Source organism: Natator depressus, chromosome 2, assembly GCF_965152275.1.
Source record: "Natator depressus isolate rNatDep1 chromosome 2, rNatDep2.hap1, whole genome shotgun sequence".
NCBI lineage: Eukaryota > Metazoa > Chordata > Testudines > Cheloniidae > Natator > Natator depressus.
In genome coordinates, this window is record NC_134235.1 from 189,445,885 (window position 1) to 189,461,464 (window position 15,580).

The 15,580-nt window shown below is 39.4% G+C and overlaps 1 protein-coding gene across 3 annotated transcripts in view; it reads left to right on the top strand.

Annotated features, from left to right (window-relative positions):
- Positions 1–11,633, top strand: part of TCAIM (T cell activation inhibitor, mitochondrial) — a 49,427-nt gene extending 37,794 nt beyond the window's left edge. For 2 of the 3 annotated variants that reach the window (XM_074945607.1, XM_074945606.1), the window contains exons 8-11: positions 296–387; positions 3,292–3,524; positions 4,627–4,758; positions 6,856–11,633. In XM_074945607.1, coding sequence (XP_074801708.1) covers positions 296–387; positions 3,292–3,524; positions 4,627–4,758; positions 6,856–7,081 — 683 coding nt within the window. In that variant the 3' untranslated portion in view covers positions 7,082–11,633. Of the gene's footprint in view, positions 1–295; positions 388–3,291; positions 3,525–4,626; positions 4,759–6,302; positions 6,413–6,855 lie in introns of all 3 variants that reach the window. The other variant, XR_012638259.1, reaches the window with a different exon arrangement.
- The last annotated feature ends 3,947 nt before the right edge of the window (positions 11,634–15,580 follow it).

The window sequence follows — 15,580 nt, forward strand, 5'->3', positions numbered from 1 at the left end:
TTAAATATGGTATTGTCCCAATATTGATAGTTGTCCAAAAATAGTCTCTCTATAAGATAAGATTCTAAGTAGTGAAACTACACAGGGGGAGGGAAGGAAAATACTAGGTCAAGTTTCGTGTAGAAAAATCCTTGAATTTAAGCTTTCAGAACGAGAGTTTCCAATTGATGGGAGTAGCAAAAGCTTCTACTTATTTTTGTCTGTGCTGTGAAGATTTACTGTTGGTGAAACGCAATAGTATTGTTAAGGCTTACATAGTTGTGGAAAGTGACTAAAAACTGTGTTTCATTATTAGGACACACAGTAGTATTCACGGACTGTTCAGGTATGAGTGCAACAGGCCATGTCATGCTAGGCACAATGGATGTTCACCACCACTGGATCGAAGTAAGAGAATTTCAGATAAAGGATAGTTAATATTTTTCTTAATTTAGTTAATGGCACCTTGTATAAATGACTTATTTTTAAAAGGTGTATAACCAAAACATGAATTGCTACAGGTAACTGGTAAGTAACTTAAGGTAATGCATGTAGTTACTATGTTCAGCGTAACTTAATACTTGCGTTATAAACCGAATCCTTTGCCGTAGATGTTAACAAATAACCATAATCTTTATGGTTGGGTTTTTATCGCAGTTTCTGCTAGTAAATCAACTTCTTGTCTAATGTTAAGGGTGAACAAAATTGGCTTTTTTCATAACTAGAATGCAACATGATCACACACTGGTGAAATATTTCTTCATCCCTAAAATGTCTCAACGAACCAAAAAAAACCCACTACCACTGGGAACTCAATGGGAATTTTTTGCTCTTTATTTCAGTGGGAGCTGTGTTGATCACAAATTCTTTTTGCAACATCTACTAAACTACTCTTTCTGTACCCAACACTCCATCTTGTTCATTAACTAGCCATCTTATACTGAAAGAATCCCTTTTTGTGTCTCCTTTATTTACACACTTCTATAGGTATTTCAATGTTTGTTGTTGCAAACAGGCTGTGGCAAACTGTATGGCATTTTTTAATAATAATATATAGTTTCCAAAGAACTATAGGGAGTAATCTTTTAACATAATACACAGATACCACCAGAATATCACTTAACAAAATGTCTGAAAATATTTGTCACTTCATTCAAACGTGATTTTCATATATTTCATAGTTCCAGTGAATTTAAATTTAGCAATGTACAGTTCAGTTATATGAATTGTAGGCATTGAAGAGGAGATTTACATAGGGCATATGCAGAATTATCACTCTTCGCACCAATGAGTTTGGTTCAGTATTGTCAGGTCTTGGCCCACATAAGTAAGAAGCATTTGGTCACCTGAGAAGTTACTGCTTTTAAAGGACTTGCATAAAAGGAGACAAATGTGGATAAAATTCAAAAAGAAAGAAGGGGAGGTGGGTGAGTGAGTTATCTTGTTTGGAAATGTACAATGTTGCAGTGCAGGACCATAAAATTCCTATCTTACATCCTGCAGTTAACATTGCAGTCAGCTCCTCAACACAAAATTCTATAGCAGATGATTAGTTCCTTGTCTATGTAAGCTCAGTAGAGTGAGAGGTTTCTGTTAACTCTCTTTCCTGTTTTGTTAAGATGAATGAATTATATCTTTGGTAAATTGAGAAACTGGAATTAAATGAGAGAAGGTGCTTTGAATGTTCACACTTTTTAATAGAAGCTGCATGTTAAGATTCTAAACTACCACCTTGTCTAATTAAAAAGAGAAATTACAACTTCTAATGATTTAGTGTCTAAATGTATTTTTAAACATTGAGTCGGAAGCTGATGTTTTGAGACTAGTATAGGATAATGTGTGATTTAAAGTCTTTAAGCTCTTGAAAGGTAAATTCACTTCCTTTTTTGAAATATTGTAGTTAAAACTAATGAGAAATTGACCAGCATAATTAAAACAACTTAAAATAACTTTGAAGTCACCTGCTTTGTCATCGTATGCAAAAGGTAACAACTGCATTACCTGTATAACCAGATTGGACCTCCTGCTGCAAATTATCATTGGAAATTGCAGCTTTCGCTTTGACTTCTTCATGATGGAAATAATGCAACATTGATGAATATTGCTAAATTAGCTGTCCATTCTGGGGTATAATCACTGTTGGCAATATCTGCTTTCATTCTTATCTGATCAGTGTTTGCTGTTTGGAAGGTCTTGTCTACAGCCAAACTTCACCAGTTGAACTGAATCTCTCATTTTTATAGGATTAAACCAATCCTAAACCAAAATAAAAGTACACACAGTCTTGCACTGGTTTAACTAAATTGGTTTAAAAACACACCTTTAATTAAACCAGAGCAAATCTGTATGTAGACAAGTTGTACTTCCACTTTAGTACCGCTGAGTGTTTGTCACGGTCTTTTCTTTTGAAACTATTCTCTATTCAGTCAAGCTGATAGCTCATACTTTTTGCACAGAAGGAAGAGAAAGATCCTTCAGTTCACACTGCAGCATGGTACGCTGATGCCTGTGTGCAATTCTAGTATATGTTGGCGTCGGTACATCTACAGCTAAAACGTTTTCTTTCTCATTTATGTCCATATGCACACTTAAAAATTCAATGTGTATAATTAATGTACTTTAGATAAACTAGCACATATACAACAAATAATTCATAGGCCATGTCATACTAGTCATCTTATTTAGTATATCAAGGTAATGTGTATAATAATGGGACACAAGCGGTCATAAGTTTTTATATATAAATACACAAAAGTCATTCTGAAACAGGGTTGCTACATATACAATGTGACTCTCACACACACACACACACACAAACAAGGAAATAAGTTTAGCTGCCTAACAGTCATGCCCTCTCATTCTTCATTCACAAGCACACAGCTTACTGTTACCACTTCTACTGTACACTATGGACCATACACATGGGGCTAGAAATGCAGTGAGAGAACACTTTTTAATCTGTCAGCAGTTGTGTATGAGCCCTCATGTCAGTGGCTGCACATGAATGCTACTTTATAGGACAAAATCCAGCAAAAAAGCATAACTTCTCATAGAGATTCTGTGTAACCCTCTCTCTCTCCTCCACTGGCCCCCCAAAACAACATTGTCTGTTCACCCAGCCCTACCAATCAAGTTTGTGTTCACAGTGCGTAAAAATTTCAGTTGTAACACTTAAATTCTCTGTTTGAATCGTTAGATACTTCATTTTCTTCAGGGTTCATTCTGTTGTGAATTAATAAGCGTTTAATTTCTTGGAGAGAGTTTTATCATGTGTTGTGTGTAATTATAGGAAATGTATTTTTGTGTGTGCAGATTTTTGAGAGATTGCCTAGCTATTATAAACTTCAAAAGAAGATGCTGCTTTTGGAGGACCGTATAAGTCATCTTCTAGGAGGCATACAAATAACATACATTGAAGAACTGCAACCACTGCTAACTCTTGAAGAGTATTACACCACTCTTGATGCTTTCTATAATAGATTGCTAAACAGTAGGCTATCGTTTCACCCTCGTAGTCTGCGTGGCTTGCAAATGATTCTAGAAAGGTATGTGTCTGCAGGATAGCTGTTTCTATAAAGCTTTTTGGTCATTTTACACTCTATGCTGATTGTAATATTACTAAGAGCAATACATAAAGTCTCATTTGCTGAAATATTGTTCCTTTGGCATTTTCACATCCCCTGTTTGTAATACATTTTTAAAGTAGCGTCAGGAAATATTAACTGCCTGCATCAAGTTAATTAAGACTACACAACCTGTAAACAATATGCACACATTACAACTTACTAGGCAGTATCAATCCTGTTTGTAGTTATGGAATCAGTATGATCTGTTTCTAAATGATGTAACTGTGTCAAACTGTTTTTCTTGAGTTGGAGATAGGTTAGCTAGAAGGAAATCATGCACATCCAGTGAGGATAGCATTTTTGTCGGTCTAAACTCATCTGCACGGAATATAGCATTGAATAGATTGTTCAATCTGTCAAGCATATGAACAGCTGTTACACTGACACACAAGTATGTGCATCTAATAAGCCACTGTAGTTCAATGGGGGTAGAAGTCCCTGCCCAGGGCATATGTATTTAGGCTTTGTTTATGTGACTAAGATAATGTGCTATTGCTAAGAGAGTACTTGGCTTGAATTCATTTCAGAGCAAGCTTTTCATCCACGTATGGTGCTAATAAGATCATTGGACTGGTTGAACACAGGATTCAAGAAATTCAGTTGCAATTGTTTTGTTAGGGTTCTGACAAGACTGCTAAATGTAAAATTTTAACATATCTTAAAATTGCTAAACTAATGGAGAAAGTCCTTTGAAATCTAAATCTTTGTTTAAATCTCTGAGAAATTCACAAAACTCACTTTTTTTCCTGATAGTCAATAGTTTGTCTGCAGCAGGAAACTAATATGTATCTTTTGAGTTGCTTCTGCTGATCCACACTCCTGAAATTAAAAAAAAAAAAAAAATCAGAACACCTAAAATAACATTCTGTACTCATGCCTCAAACCTTTACCAAAGAATTATTTAGAATTTATTGATCAGGTGGGATTTTCTTATCCATAATTCCTCATTCTGTTGTCCATGACCAATATTTTCGTACAAGAAGTGATAAGATATTTTGACTTGCATCACGTTTCATTACAGTGATAGGTATGCTCCAAGCTTGCATGAACTTGGTCATTTTAACATCCCAACAATGTGTGATCCAGCAACCCTTCAGTGGTTTATTATTACCAAAGCACAGCAAGCAAGAGAGAATCTGAAAAGAAAGGAAGAGTAAGTATTCTCAACAAGTTTGTACACTAGCTCTTGTGTTTCTCTTCGACTTCTTGTATTACTGAATTATTTGTTTTACATCTATAACAATAAGAGAAATTTGAGGATATATAAAAGGGAGTTAACTTTTTCCTACAAAAAAGGTTCTCACCTTTCCCGCCACTGTTCTGTCTGCTGTTTTACCCAACTTGAAAGCTTGTCTCTCACCAGTAGTTGGTCCAATAAAATATATTACCTCATCCAACTGTCATTTGTTATGAACTGCTGTTCAGCTGACTACTTCCTTATCAGTTTACATAGCAGCTGTATTTCATTACAAAATTAATTTTTTTTGTTTATAAGATATAATGAAACTTTCTCTAAAAGATTATTGAAAAATCATCAAAAGTATGCAGAGACTCAATAATTTCCACAATTGAGCATTCTTTATTGAATATGGAAATATTTTATGATACATACAAGTAAAGGTTTTTAAAATCTTCCTTTAAGGTCCTGAATCCTTAATATGGACTCAAATTAGAAATAAATATGTTTTAAAACAGCTGAAAATTTTCCTCTTTTTTTACTTATTTGGCAAGACCTGAATTCAGAGTTAGTGAAATCACAAACACGTAATGCAGAATGATGATGCAGCTCCCTTCACTGTTGGAGAGCTTACCATATAATCAGTACTTCAGGAGAAAATAAGAACCCAGAATTTTTGAATACCAATCTAACCAATTAAAACTGATCTTTAAGGACCCAAACTTGCAGCTGGAACAATGCAAGAGGCTGCCCCTGATGCTCATGCAGAGTTCCAGGCAGGTGCAAGGGGATGCCTGCACTAATCCAGTTGCAGGATCATGGTGTAAAGGTGTAATTTTTAAGGCCTGCCTTACATTTAAAAATAGACAGACATAGCTACGCTGCTCAAGAGTCAATATGTACACCCCTTACCAACATAGCTCTGCCGACCTACCCTGAAGTGTAGACGCATCTATGTCAATGGAAAAGTACTTCTGTCAATACAGCTATTATCATTTGGGGAGGTGGTGTTTTTGGGAAAACACCCTCTCTTGGTGTAGGCTGCACTTGCAATATATGGGATCACGCTGGCATAGCTACAGTAACAAAGTTATGTTGGTATAGTCTCCATAATGTAGACACATCCTAAGTCTGCACATGTATCCTGTTTATTATCTGGATCTTAAGCACAGTACATGTGAAACTTTCGGCTGTTTGTTTGCATTCTCCTTAGGATTGTATTAAATAAAGGAACTGTATATCCTCCCATATAGGATATGTAAAAGTGTTTTAGCAATACAGGATTTAGAATGGCTCAATTTGTCTATCATTTATCTGTATCAACACTGTCAGATTTGTATTACATGATAGCTTTTTAAAACAAACTGCAGTTCTCAAATGTACATACATACTAGCTTTTTCTTTAAAGAAACTGGATTTGTCAGTTGGTTTATTCTTATTCCTTTTTGTCTACAGTGAACTGAAAAATAATTTAATTTGCTAAGTCCTGAGTTAAGAATTCTGTATTTCTCTTGCAACAGTAAACTATATTACAAACACCTAAAATAGAGCAGGTGGCTACACTCCCCTTTGTTTGATGTCATACAGTGTTTTCAGTCACCTGCAGAATACTGAATATAGGATTTGATAGGTGGGTACACGAGGAAATTATTTTTATATTTTCAAGCCTAATTTCTTAATGCTGACTAAATATCTCAAAAAGGAACAAACGTTTTTATCTTTAAGATGCCTTGAAAATGAAGTCTCATGACTTTTTTTAACGACAAAGTGCTCTTCAAATAAGTGAGTCAGGAATGTTTTTAAAATGTGGTCTCCTTTTGTAAGTATTCAATTTGGCATAGTCACTTGCGCGCACACAGTTTGCATATTTGTACACAAAAACGTTAGATTTTTACATGTTCAAAACTGTCACACTATACCTACACTTGAAAAAATTGAAACTAAATGCACACTGTATAGAAATATTTGTCTTTCAAGGACATTGGGGGGGGGGGAGAGGCCCAAGCACTAATTTTATCATTGTATTTGGTCCTCATATTTAGCACTAATTTCTAACTTTTTAAAATATACTAGGTTGACAGTGATGGAAAAAGAGCTAATCAGTGCTTCCACTGAAAAATTTTCTCTGAAACAGCTGTATAAGGAGCCAAGTATTTCACATGCACAGATGATAGATTGTTGTAAGCGACTGCTGGAAGAATCACTCCCATACCTGCAAGGCATGCACCTCTGCATTTCACACTTTTATTCAGTGTTGCAAGATGGAGACCTCTGTATCCCTTGGAACTGGAAAAGCTGAGGCCTGTCTAATAGGCAGAGGAACTGTCTGCTTTCACTAAGAGGCTATAAACATGAATTATTTTCTTTTAGAGTAAATTATTTAAACATGTATTTTGATATCAGTCACTAAGCCAAGAATTTTCCTTTTAATTGCTGCTCAGAAAGTAGAACTTCAGTTCTTGACAGCTTACTGAATAATGTACAGTATAGCTAGTTCATGCATAAAATTCTGTACGGTTTCCATACTCCTCTTGAAGTCCCATCATAGGGAAGGGGTAATGAAAGGGCATTTTTGATAGTTAAACAAAACTTTTGAATTGGATTTGAAGGTTACAAAAAGGGTTTTGGTTTGTTTGTAATGTACATGAATATTCCAGGATGGATTTTGTAAAGTTCATAGAAATTGTACCTTTAAAGCCAAGCACTATGTACTAACTAAAGTAGGTGACTAATTCGATTCAAAAATTAAGAAATATCTTGTCAAAGTAGTTTTAGGGGCAGCAAAAGCTGTAGAAGTAATTCTAGAGTCCTTTATATATCATTAATTATCTGGTGCCAATATTGTAGTTACATATTGCTGTATATCTTACTATATAAGAAATACAGAAGAATGAAAAATCCTTCAGTGTTTTTATATGCAGACAGGAAAAGTACTTTGAACATTTGTTTAAGAGGAGTTTATTTTAAATATCAATCCAATATCTGCCCATTGGAGTAGGTGTTCACACTTAAATATTTGACATCTTCTTTGTAAATATATCTCCAATCTACATTATTGTTACTATCATTTGTTACTGGAGTATAAAATGCATCAATTGTTTTTAAGTACACTGTAGCTACGGACATGACTATGAAACTCTTACTCACACTGGTGAGCGCTGATTTGCATGACTAGTCCCAATGAAATCTAGGGATGATAGAAGTCAGTGTGACTACTCATAACAGTAAGTGCTCACTAATGTAAGTATGAGGTTCACAATCAACCCTGAGGATCAGGCATAATGAGTTTTATTTATACTTGATAACTCCAATAGCTGATTGAGAGCTTATTTTCTGAGTAAATGTTAGACCCGTTAAAAAGCTGCTGTTTCACTGTATTTCACACTAAAATACACACCATGTTTGAGTTCTACATCTTGCGAAATCGTCTGAAAGGAACTAGCCAGTTAACATTTTTTGGACTTGGATTCATCTTTCAGAACTGGCAAAAATACTGTAAAATAAATGTGTATAAATTATGTATATTGTTTGTGGTGTTAAGATTGCCCACCACCTCCCATTATAAGATCATGTTTTCACTTGCTTATAACTTTGCTGTACTTTAACAGTTTGGGCCCAGATTTTCAATACTAGGTGTCTGCCTTCGGCTGGATTTTTTGGAAAACTTCAGCTGAAATGGTTCACCATTTCTGAGAATGAAGCAAAGGAAAAAATATTATTTAGCCCATGTTAAATATTTCTTGCTCTTCTTTGAACTGCCTTAGCACCCCTGTGCTTTGGAGCAAGAGGGTTGATTTTTGTGTCAGGGATGTGACTCTTGTCTTACCCATGAAAATCCACTTGAATTTGGCCAAGTTTTAAGTCTTTGAAGAATTGCATTTTTCACATGCACAGTAGAGCCTTGCTAGAGCTTAACTGCTAAAACGTCTAAAAATTCCATCCTCACTGAGTATGCTCCAACCAACTGAGATGCGAAAACTGAGGAATGGAGGCTGGGAGTGACCAGGTGAGGAGAATGGGACTGACACAAGGAATCAGGACTAGGGAAGAGACAGGACTGGGACAAGTTGGAGGGGACAGAAGGGGTCAGGCTTGGGGGAAATGGGAAGGAGAGTCTGTGCCCACTGGAGCACGGGTTCTATTCTAGACTCCCCATTCAGTGTCTACGATAGAACCCAAGATTGCAGAGTCTCACCATTCCTTTGCTGTCTGCAAACATCTGTGCAACCCTTGTCGTAGTGTGTGTCCCATCTCCCACTAGTACTGGTCCACGTAGAGGATGACAACCTACTCCTGCTATCAGTTACTCTATTGGCACTATTGGAGAGGTCTGTGTGGTGAATCTAAAGGTTTCAATCCTGTTGGTGACCCATGAGGTTGTCAATATGATGTCACATTGTGGAATTTGTTTTTTCAGTTTCTTTAAAAAAAAAAAACTAGGAAATAATACACAAACTATGTTGAAAATACAGTATTAAGGTTGCAAAATTAAGCACTCAAAAGTTAGGAAATACCAGAATGTAGATTGCGTAACTCAACCCTCACTATTCTTTACATCTATTTTTTGTGTGGAATGAGAAAAAAGGGTGGTGATCAATAACTAATAATAAAAATCCAAAGCCAGTTTTATTTTTGAGTATTCACTGATTTAATGTTTAATAATCATATTGGCTGAGACTTGAGACTTTTTCTTTTCTCTTGTTTAGAAATTTTGACTACTTAAAACCAAATACTTGAAGGAAAGGTGGGTAACAATTCTTGAATCTCAACTCGTGATCAAAGATTTAAGAGAGGTGGACCATCCATTATCAAACCAGCACATTTTAGATCATGTCATTCAGACTTCAAGAAGTAGTTTAGTCTTTACCATTGTTGTAGAAAATTAACCACTCATTGTTTTAGGAATCAGAATCGCCTGAGGCTCTTTTATTTTATACAAGCATATGTGCAAGGAGAGTCAGCATCGCCCCGTGCAAGGCGGCAAGCTGCTCTGCTTTCCATACACTTCAACAAACTTATATAGGGTTTTCAGTGGCATTTTGAACAATACGCTTCCACCTGGGTACTTTTCCAACATACCCTACCAATTATACCTTATAAGGACAATATCATACATATTGCATCAATAAGCAACCTTTCTAGTTTGAGCAAGCTTTGAAATTAAACAATAGGTCAAGTGCCATTGACTGAAGACCATGGGTTGTATATTGCAATATTGCGGTCAGGGGTTTTTTAAGCAGAACTGGCTGGATAGTCAGGGGCTTTTAGAAACCCCCCTGCTGTCATAGCGTCCCTTGGCCACCCACTTGTGTACTTATATGACCTTTTCTCATCCTTCCTTAGCACATACAGGTATTCTGCAATAGGGAGATTTAGGTCAAAGGGCCTTCGTAGTTTTTTTTCTTCCACACCATTGCTACAGAAGGGAAATTGAAAAGACATGGTGCTTAAACAGAAGAGATTGTTAATCTTTACAAACTGATAAACATTTAATTTTTTAAAGACTAATTCCAACAATAATTCCAATCCTGTGTACAACTATGGCTTTGATATTCATGCTTTGGCAAACAGGAGCATTAATTTTGGTAATTATATGGCTAGCATTTTAAAGTACTTGAAACCATTATTCTGGTGGTGTGAAATGCTAAGACATTTCCCCAGTGTCCAAAACATTCTCCCACCATATTTACTCACTATGCCTCTTTCACTCCTAGTGCTGTATATGAAAACTGTGAAACCATTGCCCATCTTGTCATTGTACTTTTGGCTTTTACCTACTATGAAGTACTCTCATGGACTAACAGTTTTTTGTATCCACTTACGATTTAGAAGGTGTTGAAGTTTGAATTTTGAATCTCGGGGCTTGTCTACATGGCTACTAGATAGTTGGGGTGTGAATGTACAGCACGCTAGCCTGTGCACTAATTGGCCTTGTGGACCTTGCTTCCGCACACTAAAAGTTCCATACTTTTAATGCACAGTAACAATCCACACAGCCAGTTAATGCGTAGCAGGCTAGTGCGCTCTGCAGTCGGCACCCTGGCTTGCTGCTGTGTGGACAAGCCTATATTCAATATGTGTGGATGGGATAGAAAAGGAAAATTCTCCTATAGAGGACAGGTGGCTGATTTACATTGTTAGGGGATTAATAATTCATCATTTTTCTTGCAGAAAGTAAATTAGGTATATAACCTAAATTGTGTTCACTGTAGCTGAAATAAACTGTTCCTCTTATGAGGAAAAGGTGAAACTAAAGCCTGTTAATTAAAACTTTGTCATTCTCCTAATATGCAGCATTTGTCCACAAAGAGGATATTTGTATGATTTCATGGGTATATGTATATTTATACATTGTGTGACTCGTAAATGTATGTAGTAGTGAATTTGTCTCAAATTTTTTCTTTATAAATGTGCACTTCTGGTGATGCTGTAGGCCAAGTCATATCTGACTCAGTTGGCAAGGATAAAGTTTAATTATGGCAAAAAGTTTAATATAAATTTAGAAAGATATAGATTCAGTCTTTCCCTGCATAAGCTGAATAGTTGAATATTACAGAGACGACTTGGTTTAGTTCTTCCAAGATTGAGATGAAAAACTGGGAATCTCAGTCTTCTCATAGATTCCAAGAACAGAAGGACCCTTTGTGATCATCTAGTCTGACCTCCTGTAGGCCACAGAACACAGGCCATAGAACTTCTCCAAAATAATTCCTAGAGCAGATCTTTTAGAAAAATATCCATTCTTGATTTTAAAATGGCTAGTGATGGAGAAAGTGATGGAGAACACCCCGAGGAAATTGTTCCAATGGTTAATTACTATTAAGTTACTGTTAAAAATCTGTCTTATTTCCAGCAGGAGTGACAGATTCTTCCTAAAAGTTGGGGAGGGTTCCGCCCCAGTGAAGCCGGGCCAGGGATCCCAGGCCCCTCCACCTACCTGGGATGGGGGAGCGCGAGAGCAGTCCCCGGCTCTTGTCCCAGCTCCCCACCCAGGGCAGGTGGAGGGTCTGCAGCTCCCCACAGCTGCCCGCATGGCTCTTACCCCAACCCAGCTCTGACTGCTGGCTTGGCCTGGGGATGGGGCCTCAGGGGCCAAAGAGCTGCAGCTGGGCTATGGTAAGAGCCACCTTGGCTGCCATGGGGAGCCATGGACCTTCCACCTGCCCTGGGTAGGGGGCCCGGAGAGCAGGGACATGGGCCAGGGACTGCTCTCAGGCCCCCCTCCCACCTGGTGGAGGAGCTGCAGCTCCGCACAGCTGCCCAGGCTCCCCAAGCCACTCTTACCTGAGCTGAGCTCCAGCTTCCAACCTGGCCAGGGGATGGGGCCTCAGGGGGAAGAGAAGGAGCAGGGGGCCGGGCCCATGGTGAAAAGTGGACAGGACAGGCCCATCCACTTTCAAAAGTTTGAGGGCCATAGCCCCTTGGCCCTCCCATTCCGGTGCCCCTGATTTCCCATCTGAATTTGTCTATCTTCAGCTCCCAGCCATTGGATCATGTTATACCTTTTGTCTACTAGATTGAAGAGCCTATTATCAAATATCTGTTCCCCATTTGGGTGCAGACAGACTGTAATCAAGTCATCCTTTAACCTTCTCTTGGGTAAACTAAATAGCTTGAGCTCCTTTAGTCTATCACTCTATAAGGCATGCTTTCTAATCCTTTAATCATAGAATATCAGCGTTGGAAGGGACCTCAGGAGGTCATCTTGTCCAACCCCCTGCTCAAAGCAGGACCAATCCCCAACTAAATCAAGCCTGACCTTAAAAACTTCTAAGGAAGGAGATTCCACCACCTCCCTAGGTAATGCATTCCAGTATTTCACCACCCTCCTAGTGAAAAAGTTTTTCCTAATATCCAACCTAAACCTCCCCCACTGCAACTTGAGACCATTACTCCTTGTTCTGTCATCTCCTACCACTGAGAACTGTCTAGATCCATCCTCTTTGGAACTCCCTTTCAGGTAGTTGAAAGCAGCTATCAAATCCCCCCTCGTTCTTCTCTTCCGCAGACTAAACAATCCCAGTTCCCTCAGCCTCTCCTCATAAGTCATGTGTTCCAGTCCCCTAATCATTTTTGTTGCCCTCCGCTGGACGTTTTCCAATTTTTCCACATCTTTCTTGTAGTGTGGGGCCCAAAACTGGACACACCAATGTCGAATAGAGGGGAACGATCAAGTCCCTCGATCTGCTGGCAATGCCCCTACTTATACATCCCAAAATGCCATTGGCCTTCTTGGCAGCAACGGCACACTGTTGACTCATATCCAGCTTCTCGTCTGCTGTAACCTCTAGGTCCTTTTCTGCAGAACTGCTGCCGAGCCATTCGGTCCCTAGTCTGTAGCGGTGCATGGGATTCTTCTGTCCTAAGTGCAGGACTCTGCACTTGTCCTTGTTGAACCTCATCAGATTTCTTTTGGCCCAATCCTCTAATTTGTCTAGCTCCCTCTGTATCCTATCCCTACCCTTCAGCGTATCTACCTCTCCTCCCAGTTTAGTGTCACCTGCAAACTTGCTGAGGGTGCAATCCACACCATCCTCCAGATCATTTATGAAGATATTGAACAAAACCGGCCCGAGGACCGACCCTTGGGGCACTCCACTTGATATCGGCTGCCAACTAGACATGGAGCCATTGATCACTATCCGTTGAGCCCGACAATCTGGCCAACTTTCTATCCACCTTATAGTCCATTCATCCAGCCCATACTACTTTAACTTGCTGGCAAGAATACTGTGGGAGATCGTGTCAAAAGCTTTGCTCAAGTCAAGGAACAACATGTCCACTGCTTTCCCCTCATCCACAGAGCCAGTTATCTGGTCATAGAAGGCAATTAGATTAGTCAGGCATGACTTGCCCTCGGTGAATCCATGCTGACTGTTCCTGATCACTTTCCTCTCCTCTAAGTGCTTCAGAATTGATTCCTTGAGGACCTGCTCCATGATTTTTCCAGGGACTGAGGTGAGGCTGACTGGCCTGTAGTTCCCAGGATCCTCCTCCTTCCCTTTTTTAAAGATGGGCACTACATTAGCCTTTTTCCAGTCGTCCGGGGCTTCCCCCGATCGCCATGAGTTTTCAAAGATAATGGCCAATGGCTCTGCAATCACATCCGCCAACTCCTTTAGCACTCTCGGATGCAGCACATCCGGCCCCATGGACTTGTGCTCGTCCAGCTTTTCTAAATAGTCCCGAACCACTTCTTTCTCCACAGAGGGCTGGTCACCTCTGCCCGATGCTGTGCTGCCCAGTGCAGTAGTCTGGGAGCTGACCTTGTTCGTGAAGACAGAGGCAAAAAAAGCATTGAGTACATTAGCTTTTTCCACATCCTCTGTCATTAGGTTGCCTCCCTCATTCAGAAAGGGGCCCACACTTTCCTTGACTTTCTTCTTGTTGCTAACATACCTGAAGAAACCCTTCTTGTTACTCTTCATGTCTCTTGCTCGCTGCAACTCCAGGTGTGATTTGGCCTTTCTGATTTCACTCCTGCATGCCCGAGCAATATTTTTATACTCTTCCCTGGTCATTTGTCCAATCTTCCACTTTTTGTAAGCTTCTTTTTTGTGTTTAAGATCAGCAAGGATTTCACTGTTAAGCCAAGCTGGTCGCCTGCCATATTTACTATTCTTTCTACACATCGGGATGGTTTGTCCCTGTAACCTCAATAAGGATTCTTTAAAATACAGCCAGTTCTCCTGGACTCCTTTTCCCCCTCATGTTATTCTCCCAGGGGATCCTGCCCATCAGTTCCCTGAGGGAGTTAAAGTCTGCTTTTCTGAAGTCCAGGGTCCGTATTCTGCTGCTCTCCTTTCTTCCCTGTGTCAGGATCCTGAACTCGACCATCTCATGGTCACTGCCTCCCAGGTTCCCATCCACTTTTGCTTCCCCTACTAATTCTTTCCGGTTTGTGAGCAGCAGGTCAAGAAGAGCTCTGCCCCTAGTTGGTTCTTCCAGCACTTGCACCAGGAAATTGTCCCCTACACTTTCCAAAAACTTCCTGGATTGACTGTGCCCCACCATATTGCTCTCCCAGCAGATATCAAGGTGATCGCAGGCCCTGGTTCTCATGGGAGACTTCAATCTAGTAACTTTCGTGAGTTGCCGGAAGAAAGCCTTGTCCACCTCATCCCCCTGGTCCGGTGGGCTATAGCAGACTCCCACCATGACATCACCCTTGTTGCTCACACTTCTAAACTTAATCTAGAGACTCTCAGGTTTTTCTGCAGTTTCATACTTGAGTTCTGAGCAGTCTTACTGCTCCCTTACATACAATGCAACTCCCCCACCTTTTCTGCCCTGCCTGTCCTTCCTGAACAGTTTATATCCATCCATGACAGTACTAATCATTCTCGTGGCTCTTCTCTGAACTCCCTCCAATTTATTAATGGACACCAGAACTGGTCACAGTATTCCAGCAGCAGTTGCACAAATGCCAAATACAAAGGTAAAATAATCTCTCTACTGCTACTCAAGATTCCCATGTTTATGCATCTAAGTATTGCATTAGCCCTCTTCGCCATACCATCACACTGAGAAGTCCTATTCAGCTGAATCCACCAAAACCCCTATCAGGGTTCCTTCCCCACTCTGAACTCTGGGGTACAGATATGGGGACCCCCATGAAAGACCCCCTAAGCTTATTTTTACCAGCTTAGGTTAAAAAATTTCCCAAGGCACAAACTTTGCCTTGTCCTTGAACAGTATGCTGCCACCACCAAGTGATTTAGACAAAGAACAGGGAAAGGACCGCTTGGAGACTAACAAATTTATTTGAGCATAAGCTTTCATGAGCTACAGCTCAGCT